Source organism: Diabrotica virgifera, chromosome 6, assembly GCF_917563875.1.
Source record: "Diabrotica virgifera virgifera chromosome 6, PGI_DIABVI_V3a".
Classification (NCBI taxonomy): Eukaryota; Metazoa; Arthropoda; class Insecta; order Coleoptera; family Chrysomelidae; genus Diabrotica; species Diabrotica virgifera.
In genome coordinates this window covers 28,014,935-28,037,198 of record NC_065448.1, presented here as the reverse complement: position 1 = coordinate 28,037,198, position 22,264 = coordinate 28,014,935, and the positions used below count along the sequence as shown (strand labels likewise).

The window sequence follows — 22,264 nt, the reverse complement described above, 5'->3', positions numbered from 1 at the left end:
TGAGAGTTGCGTTGTTGGCACATAAACAAAGTTTGTCAAAACGCAAGAGGCACGTTGCTGGCAGTCAATAGGTTAAAACGAATCTGGTTTTTACCAGATTCCAAACCATAAATTTTTATGGTTTAGTTTGGGTATGAAAGGTTTGTGCTTTTTATTGCAATTGGCAAATGATTCAAAGCAATAGATTCACTTTCAACATTTGATATTTCGGATTCTAGTCGAGTCATAATATATTCTTCATCAGAAATGCACTCGCCAGAATTAATTTCTGAATTTCACTCAGAGGGGATATTTTGGTATTCCAAATTATTTTCTAAATTTAATTCAATTAGCTACTCATATTCAGTCATATCAACCAATTTGAAAGGGTAGTGGTACATACTTGGGATCTCAACGACACATTCGCTGACACATGTTCATCTTTACACAGTCATGTCCCTTTATAAGTGTCTACATATGCAGTCGTGTCCATGAATGTTAATAAAATGCCATGTAATCTGTACCAACAGATATTAACAGATTAAAAATATTATTTATGGGCCATTCCACGAACATACGCCTCTTTTGGATTACTTTGACAATGAATATTTTACTGTGCAACATAAGAAGTACAAAAGTAAATGGCGCTAATAATAATTCCAATAAACAACAATGTAATTTGCAATTTACTTTCGTTCTTCTTATTTTGCACAGTAAAATATTCGTTGTCGAAGTAATCCAAAACAGGCATATGTTCGTGGAATAGGGTATAGTAGACTTTATTACAAACTATCATTATTACAAACAAAAAATATAAAATTCTTACAGAGTACTTAGATGGTTTTATTTATTTATTTATTGTTAAAAGGGGGAATCCCATTGACCAAAAATATACAATTAAGCAACATTTATAAACATTACAAACAAATACTAAATAAAATACAAAATCATAAAATAAATATGTATATAGAATTACAATTCAATTTAACGCATCAGAGATTGTTTAAAGGAACTTAAGGACAAGTTAAAAAAGTCTGTCTAATGAGGCAACCGATTAGCATGAACAAGAAGTCTGACCAGGCCTATATTCACAGAATAATTAGTTCAATGAAAAGGAATATGAAATAGTGTATTCTCACGAAGGACACGGGAAGGAATGTGGAAACAAACCAATTGAAGCAGTTCAGGTGAATGTATCATTCCATTAACCAATTTAAAAATGAAGATGAGATCGAAATTAACTTGTCTAGTAGGCAGATGATCAAGTTCTAAGTATCTCATCATATCAGAATATGAATAAGGTCTGTGTAATTTAAAGGCACAGTGCATAAAGAACGGTCTTTGCACTCTCTCCAACTTTTGAACAGAGGATTGGACAAGGGGAGACCAGATGATAGTGGAATTGTTGTTTTGAAATACAAACTGCTTATGAACAAATTCATATGCTTGTACAAACTTATCATGTACCAATACTCAAATGTATATAAGAACTCAACTTTAGATTGCATCACAAGTGCCATTTCTACTTAAGAGGTAATACTTACTCATGTCTTCTATTTGCGATTAAAACTTAATATAGAGGGTAGGTCGAATTCAGTAAAATGGCAGATATAAATGGTGTAAACAAACATTACAATACCGATTTGAACCGAACAGGAACAGAACAATACCGATTTGATTTAAAATATTTTAATGTACAGTAGAACCCCCATTATCCGGGTGCGGATTATCTGTGCTATGATTTTCTATTACTCAAGTTGCATTTTTGAGGTTTTATCAAAATATCGTCATCGTAAATCACTTGACGGAAACTCTATATGACGAAAGAGAGACTCATAATGAAAGATTTATTTTTTCTGTTATCTTTTCATGGTAGGTACATATGTATGTGTATACGTACATGACATATATTATACATAAGAAATACATGTTCGGATTATCTGCTTTTCAATTATCAGTGCCACCTCCGGTCCCGAGGAGCATGGATAATCGGGGTTCTACTGTACTCATAATGCTGAAATTTACTAAAAATTTTTTAATAGTGACCAAATTCCATCCAAATTAACAGTTTTCTGGTTTGTAAATACCACTTATAGTAGTTTAAATTTATTCCACCAGAGGTTAGATTCTTTGTTTTTAATCGCGAATTGCAATGGTATTAATTTTATACCTCTGACTAACTTGCTACAAAATTTTGAAGAAGTGGTACGAAATGTGTCCCTCTGTGGATTTCAGTCAATTTTTTTGTGGTATATTGTGGTACCACCGCCCCTGAAAGAGTTAAATCAAAAGAGGAAGTATGTATGTAGTATCTTTTGTCTATAGTACTTGTTTTGATATTTCAGATGTCTGGGTCAGCCCATAGGCACCGGTATAAAAATGCTGCATTAGATAGTGTAGAATTAAGGAGGCGTAGAGAAGAAGAAGGTGTACAGTTAAGAAAAGCTAAAAGAGACCAACAGTTGAATAAAAGACGAAATGTAAATGTCAATCAGTTATTACCTGAAGATGATCCTCTTTCAGTAAGTATGCGTATATTTAAATTTATTGTTTTTATTTATTTATTTATCATACGGGAAAACCCCATTAAAAGTGTAATTATAAAGTAAATAATAATAACTAGCATCAACACAAAAAAGTAGTACACATAAGAAGATACAATGCAATAATACAAACAATCACAATATACCTAAAATATAAGATGTAACAAATATACCTAACATATAACACTAAATTTAACAAGACGTATTAACAATAATGAAACAGATCGAGGTGTTACGTCCAAATCGAGGGCTTAGGGCAGTGGTTCCCAACCTTTTTTAGGTTGAGGCACACTAACTTAAAAACTGGTTCAGCCACGGCACACTTGGGTAAATAATCTCTATAATGATAGTGTGTATAATCAAATTTCGCGGCACACCTACAGGGACTTCAGGGCACACCAGTGTGCCGCAGCACATTGGTTAGAAACCTCTGGCTTAGGGTCACACAAACGTAAGTACATTTTTAATATTTTCGGTATTTTTGTGTACAGACATATCAAACTTCAACATACTTAAGATTCACATGAATTCACAGAACGTATGCCCACCTGCTTTAGTTCTGATTTGCAAATACATATCTATGTATAACGCTCAACCCCTGATATGTCTGTACACAAAAATAAAGAAAATAAAATAAATCGTAGTTATGTTTGTGCGATCCTAAGCCCCCGAAATATTTCATATAAAATATGGACTTACCTAGATATAACAATGAAGGGTAATCACATCTTCTTCTAGTGCCGACTCCACTAATGAACGTTGACTATAACCATTGCAAATTCGTCTCCATCTTCTGCTTTTCTTAAAAGTGTCTGTGTGTTTAACCCGGTCCAGTCGCGAATGTTTTTCAGCCAGAATATTTGTCATCTACCAGGATCCCTTTTTCCTTTGATTTTACACTTCAAAATCAGCTGCAACAACTTGTACTTATAATTTCTAAGTATATTCCCCAAATATGCTGTATTTCTCCTTTAAAGCATGGTCGAAAGTTATCTGTGTCTTCCCATTCTGTGCAACCAAATTTTGTGCGTAATATGATCAGTCCATCATATTTAAAAACAAATACCATGGATGGGAATCATATAATTATTACATATACAAAAACAGTATAAAGGGAAAGTCAAACAATAAGGAATGCACAAAATTTTCCCCTTGTTGCCAAATTCTAAATTTGAAAAAATATATAGGTAATAATCAGATTTTTTGACATGCCTGACATGCCATTCCTATTACAGAGATCATTTCACTTGGTAGAATTAGTTTATAAGACGTCATTATTATGTTTGTAGAGATTGTAAATGGTAACTGGTAACTGATGTCTGTCATAATATTGGAGGTTAAATATAATGTCAAATTATTGTTTTCAAATTATATTTTATTTAATAAAATAAAAATGTATACCATTTTTAAACCAGGAAAGTGTACCAATAAGTTTTCAATTTAAAAATCTTTTAGTAATATTTTTAATATTTTCAATATTAATAATTTACTATTAGGATTGAAAACTACTTCGTCTATATTTTATTTGTTTAGTTTATTTTAATGACAGTTTATTTTTTAACCCTTTTCATTCCCTATCCTTGATTGGTTAATTAGGTTCGTAATAGTTTTGTTGTATGGTAGAGGTTTAGTTGGACGTTAATTTTAAGAAATAAGGCCATAAAAAAAGAAGAAGAAAAATAAACAAACAAAAATCTTACATAACCTTCTATATTACAACATGACTTTGACACTTATAACTTTAAAGAGGGGGTAAACCAATGAACTGTCAACACTGATGGAATGGCCCCGTCCCATTCCAACAGTGAAGCGAAGATAGGCGCCAACATACAAGAGAGAGGTTCTAGCACTTCTAGAGAGACATGAGAGAGACAGAGAATTTTCATTTAAAATTTGCTACAACTACAAGGTACTTGACTAGCACTGTCCGATTATCTTCCCTCCTTTACCTGATTATCTTCTATCTCATCCTGGCGCCATTAACTTCGTTTTATGGCGATTCCATCAGTGTTGACAGTTCGTTGGGGTAAACCCTGTTTGACACTTATATTACACATTCTGTTTTACTTTCTTAAAGACAAAGAGAAACAGTGTAGCTGGTAGCTGTTTTGGTAAATATACATCTTTTTTTTCTTCAACAGCTCTTTCCTGCTAAACCTAATAGTAGCAAAAAAAAACCGATATATGAGGAAAAATTTGTTGAATTTGTTTGTTGTCGTTTGTACTGATGACATGTACTGATAGATTTAATGACATACATTAATAATTGTTTGACTTTCAGTTTAACCTTCGATTTTTATCTTGTATTATATTTTCACATATAATGTAGCCAATACCATAACTGTTTGTTATATTTGTTATAGTTTGATCCAGATAGCACATCTCCTGTTTCAACATGGATCACTCCAGATATGATAAAAAATTTATACAGCACAGATCCGGAACTGCAGTTGGAAGCTACTCAGAAGTTTAGAAAACTGCTCAGCAGGGAACCCAATCCCCCGATTGATGAAGTCATACAGACAGGAATTGTACCAAGATTTGTTGAATTCTTGCAGAATTCATCTAACTGTACACTTCAGGTAAGGTCTGACATATATAGTATATCAGAATACAGTAGAGCGTCGATAATCCAAACCCTGGTAATCCGAACATTCGCTAATCCGAACACAAAAAAATTATAAAATTAAAAAATATTACCGCGGACCGAATTTTTGGATCTAATATGACGATATGGGCAAAATATGACCGCGGATTTTTGTTTTGTTTATGCAGAAATACATACAATATATTTGTTTTTCTATGACCGTTTAATAACATGCTCATTATTCGCTATTTTTTCATAGATAATATCACCCATTACTGTACCCGTGAGTAATAATTCATTACTCACGGGCTGAAGTTACTCACGGGTCATTACTCACGGGCTGAAGTTAGATTCAAGTGACGCATGCCACTTTTAATATTGATCTTATATAAACTGCAAATAAAATTACTTAAAGTTGTTTATTTAATACAATAATTATTGTAATTTATATCAATAATTAACTTCGAAAAATTTTTAAAGGAATTTTAACTGTAACAATGTCAGTATATGTTTTACATTTATATCTTGTTTACTAAAAATTTTGACGTTTATCATTTATTTTAGTGACAGTGACATTAGCTCATTTTATTTACGTTAATTGGAATTTATAACTAATATTGTGTTAATTTTTCAAGTAATATTGTGTTAAATATGTTATAATAATTATATTATGTATAGTTATATTATTATATTATATATAGTTAAATGTAAATATAGGTACATTATAACTATTGAAATACGTCCACCGACAACAGCCATTTCCTATTTATTAGATTGACAGTAAGTACAAATTTAAGCTTATAATTTTTCAAAAACGAATAGAACTTATATTGACTATTTCTAGTTGTATTTTTACAATAAATAATGATTTTGTTCTGAAGCTATTTTCTTGTGGCATTTTTATAATCAAGTATATTCAAATGGGAAATAAGCCACAATTTTACCTAAAAATGATTTTATTAACGTTTCGACTTTATTAAAGTAAAGTTAAAATTAAATTTAGTAAAGTCGTCCCAGGAACGCAACTCATCAATATTGGCAATATCATTTTAAAGTCGTCTACTTTAAAATGTATATACGTGTCTGAATTGCCGATATAAATGAGTCAGATTAAATAAATTATTAGAAGAATTTTTTACTAAGCAACAACATTTTTGTTTATTTAGTATTATTTTGTATTTTGACAACGACACCCGACTTGGGCGTCGAAACGTTAATAAAATCATTTTTAGGTAAAATTGTGGCTTATTTCCCATTTGAATATACTTGATTATTAAAATAATGATTTGGTAATAGTAGGCAACCAATTATTCAGCCACGTATTAGGGGTAAATAGCATTTAGGTATTCTTGTAAATTATTATAATTTAAATCTTGAGTAGTTGATAATTAAATTTTTTACTAATTAAAATAACAAAAAGGTCGTAGAAAAAGTATAGTATTCTACTCGCATGTAATGGCTATTACTCACTCTGATGAATTACAACACTCGCCTATGGCTCGTGTCGCAAACTTCATCATCGTGAGTAATAGCCACCATTACATGCTCGTTGAATAATATACTATTATTATGCAGGTCTCTTATTCCTTGTAACTAAAACGTATGTACGTAATATGTACTATGTTTATGAGCTTTGTATGTATTTTGAACATATGTTCGATAATCTCAACAATTTGATAATCCGAACTACCCCTGTACCAATTAGTTCGAATTATCGACTCTCGACTGTACTTGTATTGATAGTGATAATGTAATCTAATGTAAATTTATAGGCTTCTGTCGATGATTTCTCACCACTAGTAGTTTCATCTCTTTTTATTTCATAACGATTATGTTTTCCATCTTTTGCATTATTTTCCATTTTTTGCGTCAGACTCCATAAGGATTCATATTTAAGTTTCATAACTTAAATAACAAAATAATAACAAAACTAATAAATTGAGGTAAAAATAAAATAAAAATCTGTGGCTAACGGACTCGCATCCAAGCCATTTTTCACACACACATACACAAAATAATAACTAGAGAAACATGACTTTGTAAAATGTGTTAATTTTGATTAAAGTTTAGATTATTTCATTTTTAATCTAAAAAAAATATTATCAAAAAATTTATGTGAATTACCAAATCTAATCAAGAAATATGTTATCTATAGTTTTACTTATTTAATTTACTTCAAAACTCAAGATTTGATTGATTCTAATCAGGCGAATACCTAAATATCCTAAATGGTATCCTAAATATCATCAAAACAAGGAAATTGGAATATCTCAGACATATTACACATGGAGGGAGATACAGCTTGCTCCAATTGATTATGCAGGGAATAGACGGAGAGGCAGCGCTGAAAAATCTCTTTGAATTTACTAATGCTAAATTTTTCACAGTTGATTACTGTGATTGTGTAGAGAAACATACTGCGGTCGGTCAAGCGAAACGTAGAACAGGGGTTACTGAGAGGGTATCAAAGTTGCTTTCCTACGAAGGTAATTAAATCCATTTACTAAGGCTGAAAATCAGTACACACATTCTAAATTGAATATAAATAAAAGTTATTATAGTCGGTCAGCTGTATGACGGGACAGAGCCGGTCGGTCGGCCCCAATTAATGTACAGGGTTATTCACTATATTTTGACCCCCTTGTAAACTGCTTTATTTACAGAATTAGAAAAAAATGTAAAATACAAAAGTTATTCGATTTTTTAATTATGATTTTTTGACATATATATCGAACTAGTGACGTCATCCATCTGGGCGTGATGACGTAATCGACTATTTTTTTAAATGAGAATAGGGGTCGTGTGCTAGCTTATTTGAAAGGTTATTCAATTATCTATACAGTACTATAAATATTAAGATCATTATTTATACAAGGTGTCCAAAAATTTTTTTTTTTAATTATTAATTAAACAATTAATTTAATTAAAATTTTTTTTGGACACCCTGTATAATTAATCATGTTAATGTTTATATTACTGAATAGGGAATTGAATAACCTTTCAAATGAACTAGCACTCGACCCCTATTCCCATTTTAAAAAAATAGTCGATTACGTCATCACGCCCAAATGTATGACGTCACTAGTACGATATATATGTCAAAAAATCATAATTTAAAAATCGAATAACTGTTGGATTTTACATTTTTTTCTAATTCTGTAAATAAAGCAGTTTACAAGGGGGTCAAAAGATAGTGAATAACCCTGTACATTCACTGGGGCCGACCGACCGGCTCTGTCCCGTCATACAGCTGACCGACTATAATAACTTTTATTTATATTTAATTTAGAATGCGTGTACTTATTTTCAGCCTTAGTAAATCGATTTAATTACCTTCGTAGGAAAGCAACTTTAATACCCCTCTCAGTAACCCCTGTTCTACGTTTCGCTTGACCGACCGCAGTATGTTTCTCTACACAATCACAGTAATCAACTGTGAAAAATTTAGCATGAGTAAATTCAAAGAGATTTTTCAGCGCTGCCTCTTGGACTAGAAAGATTCAAGGAAAGAGAAGCATAGGGAGACGCAGAATATCGTGGCTGCGCAACCTGAGAGAGTGGTACGGATGTACATCAAATGAACTTTTCAGAGCAGCCGTCTCTAAAATACGAACAGCTATGATGATTGCCGACCTCCGCCGAGGAGATGGCACTTAAAGAAGAAGAATCAGGTGAATACTCTTGGATGGAGGTTGCATAAGTATAGGAGCAGAAACAGACATTTAAAGCAGAGTGGTTTTGTTTTTTATTTCTTGGTATTTTTAACCCTTTCATTCCTGACAAAATATGCCTAAAGGGCGCTTTACAGCTTGCAATTCTACCTGCAAGACGCAAGAAAGTTGCCTAAAGGCATGCGCAGTATGTCGTCAGTTGATTATTGCATGCAACTTCTTGCAATTGCGCGATAATCGGTTTGGTGCCATTTTTCTGCAAGTTTTCATGCAAGTCTAGGGGAATTTGATTTTTCCACAATATCATATGTCATTGACGACACGGATTCACGAATACATGCCGATCAGCTGTTTTCTGAATATATCAACGATGGAAATGAATGAATAATGAAATGGCACTTTCTGAGATTCTATAATTATTGTAAATTGTATATTAAGTTACGGAAGCTCTCTCTCCTCTAGCTAAGTACCTCAGGATAATAATTAATTTGTGTTTCGCAGAAATAGTATTTCGAAATATGGATTTCTTTGTAATTGTTCAATTTTTCCCAAGGGTTTATTAAAATGTACATTCATTCCTAGAAAATAAGAGTCATTTTCATCATCTACTTGGATAAATTCTTCTGTTGGAGATACATTATTACCCCTCTTCTTGTTCAACTAAGATCTTACTCACCATCTCCGATCTCGGCGTTCTAAATTAGTGACTAAAAGGCTGGCTGCAGCAATAATAATACTTAAAGTTGCTGCTACCGCCTTTTTCCTTTTATATTTGGCTATTTCTGATAGTCTTGGCATTTCGAAATTTACCAAGTTAAATAAACAGCAATAAAGTAATTAAAAAAACAAAAGTTTATAAGTTAGGTTAAGGGTAAAACTTTCAAATTGCATGCAAGCCGGGTTGCAAGCTGTAAAAGACCATGCAATAGACTTGCATGAAAGTCTTGCATGCAAGAAATTGCAGCAAGTTTTCTTGCAAGCTGTAAAGCGGTCTTAACGCTATGGGTGCTACCTCGATTTTTCGATGTAAACGAATTTTGTGCATATGACGCCTGAAGCTGTCATGCGTACCTGACAGTAGTAACATAAACTCCTAGTGTTCTCCAAGTAGTGGACATAAATTCCTAAAAATATCTATGGTATTAACAGAATTACGCAGAAATTAGCAAAAAACAGTCACGAGGCTTTATCCTACCAACAGTTATGTATCTGCCACTAGAAATCATCTCCGAAAAGTCTGAGCTCGGGAAACTTCTTGAAGTTTGAAAGAAGAAAATTGTAGAGTTTATAAAACTTCTTTGCCTTATTCGAGAAGGATCAAAGTTGTAAGTTTGTAAAAAGTTCGATTTTTTGAAAATTCTATACTGGCTGTAACTGTTAAAAATCTAAAATGTAAATGTATTTTCCAGTTTGAAGCATCATGGGCATTAACCAACATAGCATCAGGAACTTCTCAACAAACACGAATGGTCATTGAAACAGGGGCTGTACCTATATTTATATCGCTTTTAGGAAGTTCATATGAAGATGTCCAGGTTAGTGTTTTTTTATTTCTGTAACAGAGAACTTTCTTTTCCTATTGTCGTTTATAAAATATATAAAAATTATTTTATTTAGAAATACAGTGGAACTTGGTTATAACGTCATTGAAGGGTCCATTAAAAAATTGACGCTATATCAGAGTGACGTTATAAGAGAGGTATAGAAAAATGAAATTTTAACGAGGGAAAATTTTATTACAGCATTATTGCTATATCAGGTACATTAGATATATATTATTTTTTAATGAATCTACATCACCGCATAATTTTTTTAACATTTTCTCCGTCCTCTTAAAGGCTTTTAAAATTATATCCTTGTTTTTTAGGATTGAGCCAAGATGACACTCGAATTAACAAGTCCAAATTGCCGACAAACATCAGTAATTTTTCGACCACTTTCAAATGTTCTTATAACACGCACTTTATCTTTAATAGGCAAAACCTTCCTTTTAGTAATACTACAACTTGTCATAATAAAAAATAAAAAGCTAATTACTAAATTAAAATCTGAAACAGAAAAATTTGACTTTTAGGACGGTACTGACAAATGAGAAATCATATAACTGTTAAGGTCACATAACTGTACACAGAAGGGATGATTTAACTTTCTCACATTCTTGGAAGGAGCAATGTCGCAAAGTCGGAAACACATTGCACTTATATTCTTCATAAAATAAAAATATGACAACCTACTGTAAAATTTTATGACGCTATAGACGAGTGTTACTTTATTTTAAGCCGCTAAAACCGGGTTTTTAATAATGTTATTGAATAGTTTTTGGCCGGACCTATTAAAAATTGACGTTACAACCGAGATGACGTAACTACCGAGGCCGTAATATCCAAGTTCCACTGTATGCAGTATATGAGATGTAATTAATTTGAATGCATTTCTATAGGAACAAGCAGTTTGGGCATTAGGAAATATTGCGGGAGATTCTCCAGAATGTCGTGATACTGTTACTGAAGCAGGAATCTTAGTACCACTTTTACAGTAAGTTTCTATTCTTTCATATTCTATAATTTGTACATCTATCTACGGCTTTTATACATATAGATGCAATTAGAACAAAAATATGCATTGTTTCGAAAAAATTCAAACAAGCTTATATTTTTCTAAAACTTTTTTGTTAGTTTATATACATATGTACTTACTTAAGCCGTCCTCTTGTACCTTACGGTGTCGAGGAGTTTATATACATATTAAAGTAAAAAGTTCTACTCGCAGATTTGGCCGCTAATTGTTTGATAATTGTTTAAACAATAACAATTGTTTTGTATAAATAATTTTAAAAATATCGTTAAATTCATCATTTTACTTTGATCAAATATGTTTCTATTTTGTTGCAATGCAATTCTATGACATTGCAATTTGAAAATTCTTATACAGAAGTTTTTATACAGTATGTCTGCGTAGCTAGGAACCACATATGGAAAACTTTTTTATTATCAATTTTACGAAAAAAAAAAGTTATTCTTCATAAAATGGTCTGGATAGTCAAAAATCTAAAACTCACACCATCAGATATCAAATTTTATCAATTTTATACGAGTTATGTCAAAAATATGAATTTCGTTAAAGAATAAAGTACCTTTATCTACTCTATGTCATATTATGTATAAGTTTTTAGTTTGTGAAAACTGTCATTATAGATAACAGTGCGTGAAGGATTTAATGTGTACGTGAACGTGAAGTAACAATGTATTTTAAATGGGGTTTACTTTTTCGCACACTTTCATAACGAGCGATCCACAATTATTGGGATCAAAGCTAGCCGTGCAAAAAATTACTTATGTCTTGTTTTAATCTGAATTTAGATCATTGGTTTATCAATTAATTTTGATTAACATTATAAAACATAAAAATTCAGTTAATGCCTTTAACACAGAACATTAATCAAAAATAAAAAGAATTAACAAAACAATAATAAATAAAATAAAACAATATGCTGTATATTTACGTCCACCACCAACATCTCTACATAACCTAACTTTTCTTGTTAAGTTGACATACTTACACTGCAAAGGTGAGGTAAACTGGAAAGTATATCTGAATTAAGAATAGACATGCACTGTATAGCTATCTCTGTCGTTATAATCAAATATCCTTAACTCGCGTTGCCATGGTGATGACATTTGAGCAGTAAATTACAACAAAAGTTTTGACAGCTTTGTGGTTTGAAAAAAGTTAGAATTTTTAAATGTCAAAGTTCTAAAAATTGTAGAATAGAAATGAATTCCAGTGACGTAGAGTTACAGTTTTTTTATTTGTTTATCGTAGAGTAGATAAAATATTGTATGAAACTGTGCGTGAAGTACTTTTTGCGAACTTACGCGATGTATAGCACTCGCGCCGCTGTCGCTCGTGCTCTAAATATCGCGTGCGTTCGCAAAAAGCATACTTCACGAACTGTTTCATAAATAACTATTATATTCCAGAATATCAAAAAATGCTATTATGAAAAGTTGTTTGAAATTAAAAAATTACATCATTATAATCGAAAAAAAAAATTTTTGAATTTTTTCTCAAATTACGGATACTCATCATCATTTTATTACAATTATGATAACTATTTTATTATCACTTTTACGAAAAAAGTTATTCTTCATAAAATGCTTTCCCTGGTCTAAAATCTAAGATACAACCATCAGATATCAAACTTTTTTAATTTTATACGAGGTATGTAAAGTGCCTTTATTATTCACAATATTTTAATTAGAAGGATGTAATTGAACACTAAAACAAATTTTTTAATTCCAAACAACTTTTCTTAATAACCCACAAGGAAGAACTTCCTGTAGTTGGCTGTATACCATTAATTACAAGTGAAATTTAATAAAAAATGTTCTTCTTGGTAAGAGGTATATTAGTTTAAAAAGCCCTAAAGGGCTACAAACATATGAACAAAACGTTTTCGCTCTGTAACAAGAGCATTATCAGTGTTACCTAAAATACAATAAGTATAACCACATTAATTAAGCAAATGTTAAAGTTAAAATGATGACCAAGGTAAAAGGAAAGTTTGGTTATACTTACAAGAACATGGTGAGCCAACCAAAAAATACAAAGGTCAAAGCCTTTCAAAAAACAGACAAAAGTCTTATATAAATGAAAACATCGAAAAATCCAAAGGATGGATAAAATTCCCAAGGATACGGCCCTAGGGCAACATATGAATTCCAAAACACCTCATTGATGATTCTGGAATCTCAAATTCTCCCATTATTTTATAAATCTTAGATAATTTATTCGCACTAAGTTCTTGTAATTTTATAATTCCAACACCCTGATGTTAGCTGTTATCATTGCTTGTACCATAAATAACTTTAAATTTAGTAGCTGCGTAACCAAAATTTCATAAAACTTCAATCATTGACAATTGTCGTCCTGACATCAGACAGATTCGCTTTTGAAGTCTCATCTATTAGTTGCCTGCCACCTCTTATAACAGAATGACCTAGTTACCTTTTGACCCACTTACAACGTGTGGGAGTCATATGTTGCCCCAAGGGCCGTATCCTTAGGAATTTTATCCATCCTTTGGATTTTTCGATGTTTTCATTTATCAAAAAACAGACTATTGTCTGTTTTTTGAAAGGCTTTGACCTTTGTATTTTTTGGTTGGCTCACCATGTTCTTGTAAGTATAACCAAACTTTCCTTTTAGCTTGGTCATCATTTTAACTTTAATATTTGCTTAATTAATGTGGTTATATTTATTTTAGGTAACACTGATGATGCTCTTGTTACAGAGCGAAACGTTTTGTTCATATGTTTGTAGCCCTTTAGGCTTTAGGGCTTTTTAAACTAATATACCTTTTACCAAGAAGAAAATTTTTTATTAAATTTCACTTCTTAATAACAATTTTCGATATTGTGAAATGTAAAGGTACTTTACTCTTGAGTGAAATTCATATTTTTTGTTGACTCTTGTTTACTTGACTTTCACCTTTCTCTTTGTGAAGACAGAGAAATCAACTCAACCACCCATATACACGTGGTAGAGTCATATAATGCTGTGAGGTATATCTTTTTCATTTTCACCCATCGCCAGGGTTTAACATAATACACGCCAATGTAAGACTTTTGGTCGGCGTTTTAAGGGTTTTAACCTATGTATTTTTGGTGGCTTAGCATGTAGAGCTTGCTTAGAACACTGATGATGCTCTCTTTAGAGCGAAAACGTTCTGTCTTTTAATGTAGCCCTTTATTGGGGTTTTAATAAATATACCTTTTACACAGAAGTCTTTCTTCAATTTTTTAATAAAATTATTATCCGGGATATCAAACAATAAAATGACGTTTATTAAATGTCATTTTATTTTATGATAAACGCTTGTGATGAAAAAATAAGACCTTGAAAGTTTCAGCCATTAAAAAAATTTTAGAGGTCGCTCAACAATTTTTTCTCCAAAAACCGCGATATTTTTCGTTTTTTTTTTTGGCCAGAATAAATAAATTCATATTCCGCTTATTTGCGTGCCTTTATTTTTCCCCCAAGTTTTTTCTCTTCGAATATGATCAAACTAAATGAAAAAAATCTTTAAAACTATGTAGAAACAACTATATTTATTCGGGAGCCTATTTATATCGTTTTTTACTAATTTTAAAGGGTTTTTTAATCTCTCTATGTGAGTTCAAGGGTGAATTTCTCTCGTGGTAATTTTTATTTTTTTTTATATTTCTTGCATATCAATTTTACCAAGAGAGCAATTTTTGTAGATCCCCAAGAGAGAACCCCTTGTACTCACCTAGACAAATTTAAAAAAAAAACTTTAAAATTAGTAAAAAAAAACGATTTAAAAAGGCTTCCAAATATGGGCGTTCCTAGACCATTTTAAAGACTTTTTTATTTAGTTTTGCTAAAAGGAAAATGTTATATGGGTAACTACAAGGAAAGAAGAGCAGTGCCAAATATAGGGGGTGGCTCCTTTTATTTGGCCCACTCTGTATATTTTTTACGTATATTGAGTATTTTTGGAGTTACTACCAAAAGAAAATGAAAAGTACGATAATTTTAAAAATTCTGATTTTTTTAAATTGTATCATTTTTTCAAAAATATGCATTCTAAACCGGTGAAAATTGTTGAAATCATTAACTATGTTAACCTAAAGAAATTCTTGTGAGGATTACTACAAATTTTAATTTTTGTGGAAATGGCGTATGTTTTATTTTTCTCTTTTTCCTAAAAAAATCGAAAGGGTTCTCTTATTTTCATCATAACTTGCTTAATTTTGATCCTATTAAATTCTACTGTAGCTCATTGATAGGTATTCCGAAGTACTTTGACAAGTGTTTAACAAGTATATTCTATAAAATGCATCGTTTTCCCGTTATGTAAGCTTGAATACTTAGATTTGAGTACTCTTCGAAAAAAAAAATATATACATTCACTTACCCATAACTCACTTTGAAATAACATTAGTTTAGTTCTTTAAGTGGGGAGTGTATTAAATTTTTTATTATCTTTAATTTTGGTAATAATAGTTTTTTACAAAAGCTTATAGTTTTTGAGTAATACGTGAAAAACAGCTTTAAAACATGCATTTTTTTAAGAAAAAATAAAATTTTTAATATTTAATAACTCAACAAGTATTGATTTATGTTAATAACTTTATATAACAAATTTTGCTTAGAAGTTGCACCTCTAACGATTTCTGGTATTTTTTTATTAAAAAAAATTTCAACCCCGAGAAGGGGTGGCATCCCCCAGGGTAAAAGCGCAAGTTGGCATCATGTCAACTTTGTTCCTTGAAGTGTCTTCTAACTACTCACCAATTTTCATGAAAATCGATGAGGGTTCAACGAAATCGGAGGTGAAAACCTTCAGTGACTCCACTAAAACTACATATTTAATATATTTTTTATTAAAATTGTTTTCTTTCTTTGCAGAATACTTAGCAAACCAATTCGCTTAACAATGACAAGAAATGCAGTGTGGGCTCTTTCCAATCTGTGTAGAGGCAAGAATCCACCTCCAGATTTCTCCAAACTTGCGCCTTGTTTACCAATTTTGTCTAGATTACTATTTCATACAGACCCTGACGTGCTGGCGGATACATGCTGGTCTTTGAGTTATTTATCTGACGGGCCTAACGAGAAAATACAGGTAAACTATTGTGATCAATTATATTTTGACATAAATATTCATTATCATATTACGAAGGTGGATCCCTATGATCCACCACTGACCTAGAAATAATACTACATAAAATTTTTGACACTGTTATTTTTCAACTTAGTTTAACACACTTTTCCCATCAGTGCTCCAATATTTTGATAGCATCCTGGAAGAAATTTGTTTCGACTATGTCAAACTACCCGTTTATCACACACATCACGGTGTCATTGGCCTATAAATTTTTCCCATAAAGTCTTCTTTGATATTTTGGGACAGTCTCTAGTTACTCGGTCCCAAATCTGGAGAATATGGGGGATGTTCCACAATTTTAACATCTGCCATTCAAATGATTGTTGTAACATAAGGATTTGTGTGCAGGTGTGTTGCCCTGAAGGAAGAGCACACCTTTCCTTAACTTTGCCTGTCTCTTTTCTTTTATGACTTCACCCAATTTTGGTATTAGTTACGCATAGTAAGGGTCTGTTATAGTAGCTACTTTTTTTAAACAATCAAACAACAATACACATTGTGAACCCCAGAATATTGAAGCAGAACAAACAGTTGGCTGACGCTATAGTTCAGGGGTGGCCAAATGCGGCTCTTTGAAGGATTACTTGTGGCTCTCGATTGTACCCGAGTTATTTTTCAATTTTGTATTAGATATGATTTAAAAAAATTATTATCGTTCCATAATATGTGTTTCAAAATGTCTTTTAATTTACTGACAACAAACATGAAAGACTGTAACAAATTCCATTTCCATCCAAGATAAGAATGATATATGACACATCGAAAACTGCGCTAACGAACATTACATAAGAGTGGCGCAATGTAAAAGTCAGTAATCAACCGAATCCAGACCGATTTTTGTATAACTCTTGCTACAGATGTAATTTGTATTAGGTACACATTTTGCATTTAAGTCATTTTACTCGACTTAGAAAAACATTTTACCATATTATACTTACTAGAAAAACTTAACGAGTAGGTATATAAAAAAAGCCGGAAGGAATATTGACCGAACTCCAAAATAGGTTTGAAGACTTAAAATATGTTAAATCGTCTCTTCATTTTTTTCCGAATTCATTTGAAATGAACAGTTCATAAGGTGAATTTTTTATTATTACCAATATATGACCCAAACAACATCTGGAAAATTAAAATTAATAGAGACGCAAGAAGATCAAGCTCGAAAATAAAACTATAAGTCGACGCCGAATACCGAATTTTGGAAATTTGTACCAGAATCCAAGAAGGTACCCTAAAAAAGAATGCTTGTCGAATTATTTCCATATTAGCAACAACGTACTTGTGTGGACCATTTTATTCCATTTTATAATTCGTGAAATCCTAACACCGATCAATATTACCTAACCAGCATCTAAAAGAATTACTGAGAAGTCACATATTAATCACCAAATTCTAAAGAATTATCAAAAGAAGGAAAACAAAAATGTAATTAAGTTTAAATATTTCGTAATTGTATTTCGGTTTTCAGTAAGTAAAAGTTCTGCTAAAAAAATTGTAAATACCTTCTATACATAGATACTTTTTGAATAAGTATTTTATTGCGGCTCGCGAAAAACTTCAACTTGTGAAAAGTGGCTCGGACTATTAAGAAGCTTGGCCACCCCTGCTATAGTTGTATAAAGGTGTACCCATTTTTCATCCATTTTTACAATACCAATCATATAAGTTCTTCTTATCCCTTCAAAAAGTGTCCAAAAGTCGTTGACAAATGTCCTGTCTGGATGCTTCTGATCAGCCGAAGGCATTTGTGGAACCTATTTTCTGCTTTTCTTAAAAGCGTCTGTGTGTTTAACCCAATCCACTCGCGATGTTTTTCAGCCAGGATATTTTTTTTTCGTCAACCAGTACCCATTTTTCCTTGGATTTTACCCTTGATAAACAGCTGCAACAACTCATACTTTGCTGTCTTTCGCCTTCTAATGGTGGTCAAAAGTTCTCTGTCTCTTCCCATTTTGTGCAACACCATTTCGTTCGTAATATGATCGGTCCATGGTATTTCAAAATTCTTCTAAATAGCCACCTATCAAAAGCTTCCAGCTTTCATTAAGCCAATATTAATAAAATGTTGAATGGGTTGCATGTGAGAGTTCATTTTGAATGAAATATATGTTTCGCTCTCTATAATATGCAGAGCATCTTCAGGTCAACGGTTACAAGTCACTAAATGCTACAAATAAAAACCAGAGTTAGAACAATGTCTGGTTGTAAAAGATGCTAAAGATCCATAAGATCAAGCCAATATTGAACAACATACATAAAAGTAGTTAAGACAGCAGACAAATACATATGCATGTATAATCGGGGGCGGCAACAAACGTCCCCCAAGCATAGCATGCACATGTATACCGTCTGTAATCATGCAATGATAATGTGTCGTACTTACATTCGGCTACAATGAGCTACTTCATGAGTATTCATTAACATGATATCTTGCTCAAGTTATGCTAACGGGATATGGTAGAGTAGACGGAGAATGTTGTAAAGGTTAACAAGTTTATGGAAATTCTTGAGGGAGGTGGGATAATTGGTGAGAGACAACCAAAAAATCTGTACCTGCTATTTTGTTTGTGAAGTAGACTGAAGTTAATGTGATATACAATATTAATATGTGATGGTTTTAAAGATTTTTTTTTCTACAAACGTGTTACACATGCAATTTTTAGCACTCCATAGGAGCCTTAAAAATGTTACTTTAAAGCACTGAGTGCTTTAAAAATTTTAAGGCACTGCAGTTAAAATGTCAAATTTTGATAACAAACGTCAAAATATTTATATTTCATTTATTAGCATTAATATTAATAGTACAACTTGCGCAGTTTAAAAAAGGTTTTTTAAAATTTAATTCAAACTGTATTATTGCATTTTTAACACGTTTGTAGAAAAAAACTATTAAAATTTGTTAGAATATACAACAATAAAAGTAGATGTTATTCTATAGTCGTTATGATTTACGTATTGACAGTATAGGCAGTTTTGATGTAATGTCAAGAAAAATATAAAATGGAATGTCAAGTCAAGTTCAAGTAAAAGTTTTTGTAGGTATTGTCCTGTAATTGAGAATGAATAAATTATAATGTTGATATATAAGACGTTTGTAGAAAAAATATTGTATGATATACGTGTTAAAATTACATTTTTAAGGCACTCTGAATTGCAAAATTCGCTTCGCTCATTCTGCAAACCTTCACATGCGTGCCTTAAAATTGTATTTTAACACGTATATCATAAATAACTATTATTTATATTTATTAAAGATTTTTATTTATATTTATTAAAAGATTTCTATTTACTTATGTATGTGTTGGTGTAAGGCTGACAACGTTTGGATCAAAACGGGTGATGGTTTTAATAATATGTGATGTTTTTAAAGATTTTTATTTATATTTATTAAAAGATTTGGCACATCCAGAGCTAACATCAATATTAGATGTCAACCCGTTTTGATCCGAACGTTGTCAGCCTTACACCAACACATACATAAATAAATAGAAATCTTTTAATAAATATAAATAAAAATCTTTAAAGCCATCGCATATTAAAATTGTATATAACACATTAACTTCAGTCTACTTCACAAACAAAATAGCAGGCACAGATTTTTTGGTTGTCTCTTACCAATTATCCCACCTCCCTCAAGAATTTCCATAAACTTGTTAACATTTACAACATTCTCCGTCTACTCTACCATATCCCGTTAGCATAACTTGAGCAAGATATCATGTTAATGAATACTCATGAAGTAGCTCGTTGTAGCCGAATGTAAGTACGACACGTTATCATTGCATGATTACAGACGGTATATATGTGCATGTGCATGTTATGCTTGGGGGACGTTTGTTGCCGCCCCCGATTATACATGCATATGTATTTGTCTGCTGTCTTAACTACTTTTATGTATGTTGTTCAATATTGGCTTGATCTTTTGGATCTTTAGCATCTTTTACAAACAGACATTGTTCTAACTCTGGTTTTTTATTTGTAGCATTTAGTGACTTGTAACCGTTGACCTGAAGATGCTCTGCATATTATAGAGAGCGAAACCGGTCGTCGGAAGTTATAATAAATGATTGAGAGTACTTCTGTTTTTTACCATTCAATATTAACAGTCAGGCTTTGACACCGATAAGAATAATAGAGTGGATATAACATTTTGATATCGGATTTGCAGATTGAATCTTTACCTACTTATTGATTATCATTCATAAATTTGTTTAAAGGCGGTGGTAGATGCAGGAGTTTGCAGACGCTTAGTCGAGCTACTGATGGCACAACCACCAAACGTAGTGTCTGCTGCGCTTAGAGCTGTTGGCAATATTGTCACAGGGGACGACGTACAGACGCAAGTTATTCTTAATTGTTCTGCGTTACCATGTTTACATCACTTGCTTTCTTCGTCTAAGGAATCTATTAGAAAGGAAGCTTGTTGGACTATTAGTAACATAACGGCTGGCAATAGGACACAAATACAGGTAAGCGTTTATCGTTAGATTTTCTGATCACATTTTAAACATCAAAATCACATTTGACATAAGGCCTAAAAAGATAAGTAAAAAATATTATTTTTGTAATCATCAAGTGCCTAAATTCAAGTTCAAACCTTATTCTATCAGTTCTTGATAAGTATATTATTCAATGAGCATATATGAATACTATACTTTTTCTGCGACCTGTTTTATTTTAACGGATAAAAAAATATAATTATCAACTACTCGAGATTAAAATTATCATTTACAAAAATAAATGTTGTTTACCAGTAGTACACGGCTGAAAAATTGGTTGCCTACTATTAGCAAATGCTGTCTTATGTACCTATTGTAAAAAATACTGCAAGAAATAGTCAATTCAAGTTGTATTCGTTTTTGAAAAATCATAAGCACAAATTTGTATGTACTGTCAGTGTACCTAATAAATAGGAAATGGCTATTATCGGTGGGCGTATTTTATAAAGTTCTACTGTAGATTTATATTTAACTATATATTAATATGTTATAATATATTTAACACAATATAACTTTATAAAATAAACATAAAACACAATATAAGTTATAAATAAATTCCAATAAACACAGCAAATACGCTAATGTCACTGTCATTGAAAATGCTGAAACGGACGGCGTTATGCATAACTCGACCAAGCGCCAAAACATAGATTTGAGATAAATGGCTTCAAAGTTTTTCGTTTCTTGGTTGCTTGGATTAATGTCGCTTGGTTTAATTTTGTTTTTCTTATATTGGGGCCACAGTAACGTCTCATGCCGTTAATTAACGCATTATTTGCATTATTACCAGAGGTGGCAAATAATGCGTTAATTAACGGCATTAGACGTTACTGTGGTCCCAGCATTGTAACCGTTAACGTGACAATAACAGGGATTTTTTCCAAGATAGTTTTAGCCTATGTGTCACCAGAATCCGCTGTTATCTTGATTTTAAAGAAATGACGCTTGGTCGAGTTCTGCTTAACGCCGAACGCCAAAATTCATAAAAACAAGGTATAAAAGTAAAAAATATACTGACCTAAGTTTACAGTTAAAAATCCTTTAAAAATTTTTCGAAGTTTATTATTGATATAAATTACAATAATTATTGTATAAAATAAACAAGTCAAGTAATTTCATTTATTAAAAGTGGCATTCTTGGTACCTATCTAGACAGAAAATTGTCATGGAAAGATCACATTCATCATATTGTTAAAAAATCAGAAAACTCAATAAATATTTTAAGAGCTTTCTGTAAAACAAATTGGGGAGCAGACCCAAATATTGCTTTGATGTTTTACCGTAACATGATC

The 22,264-nt window shown here is 31.7% G+C and overlaps 1 protein-coding gene across 1 annotated transcript in view; it reads left to right on the top strand.

Annotated features, from left to right (window-relative positions):
- LOC126887407 (importin subunit alpha-7) overlaps positions 1 to 22,264 on the top strand; it is a 48,675-nt gene that overhangs the window by 874 nt on the left and 25,537 nt on the right. Inside the window, exons 2-7 of the mRNA XM_050654919.1 lie at positions 2,325 to 2,501; positions 4,886 to 5,104; positions 10,190 to 10,315; positions 11,221 to 11,315; positions 16,215 to 16,431; positions 20,691 to 20,942. Coding sequence (XP_050510876.1) covers positions 2,325 to 2,501; positions 4,886 to 5,104; positions 10,190 to 10,315; positions 11,221 to 11,315; positions 16,215 to 16,431; positions 20,691 to 20,942 — 1,086 coding nt within the window. The remainder of the gene's footprint in view (positions 1 to 2,324; positions 2,502 to 4,885; positions 5,105 to 10,189; positions 10,316 to 11,220; positions 11,316 to 16,214; positions 16,432 to 20,690; positions 20,943 to 22,264) is intronic.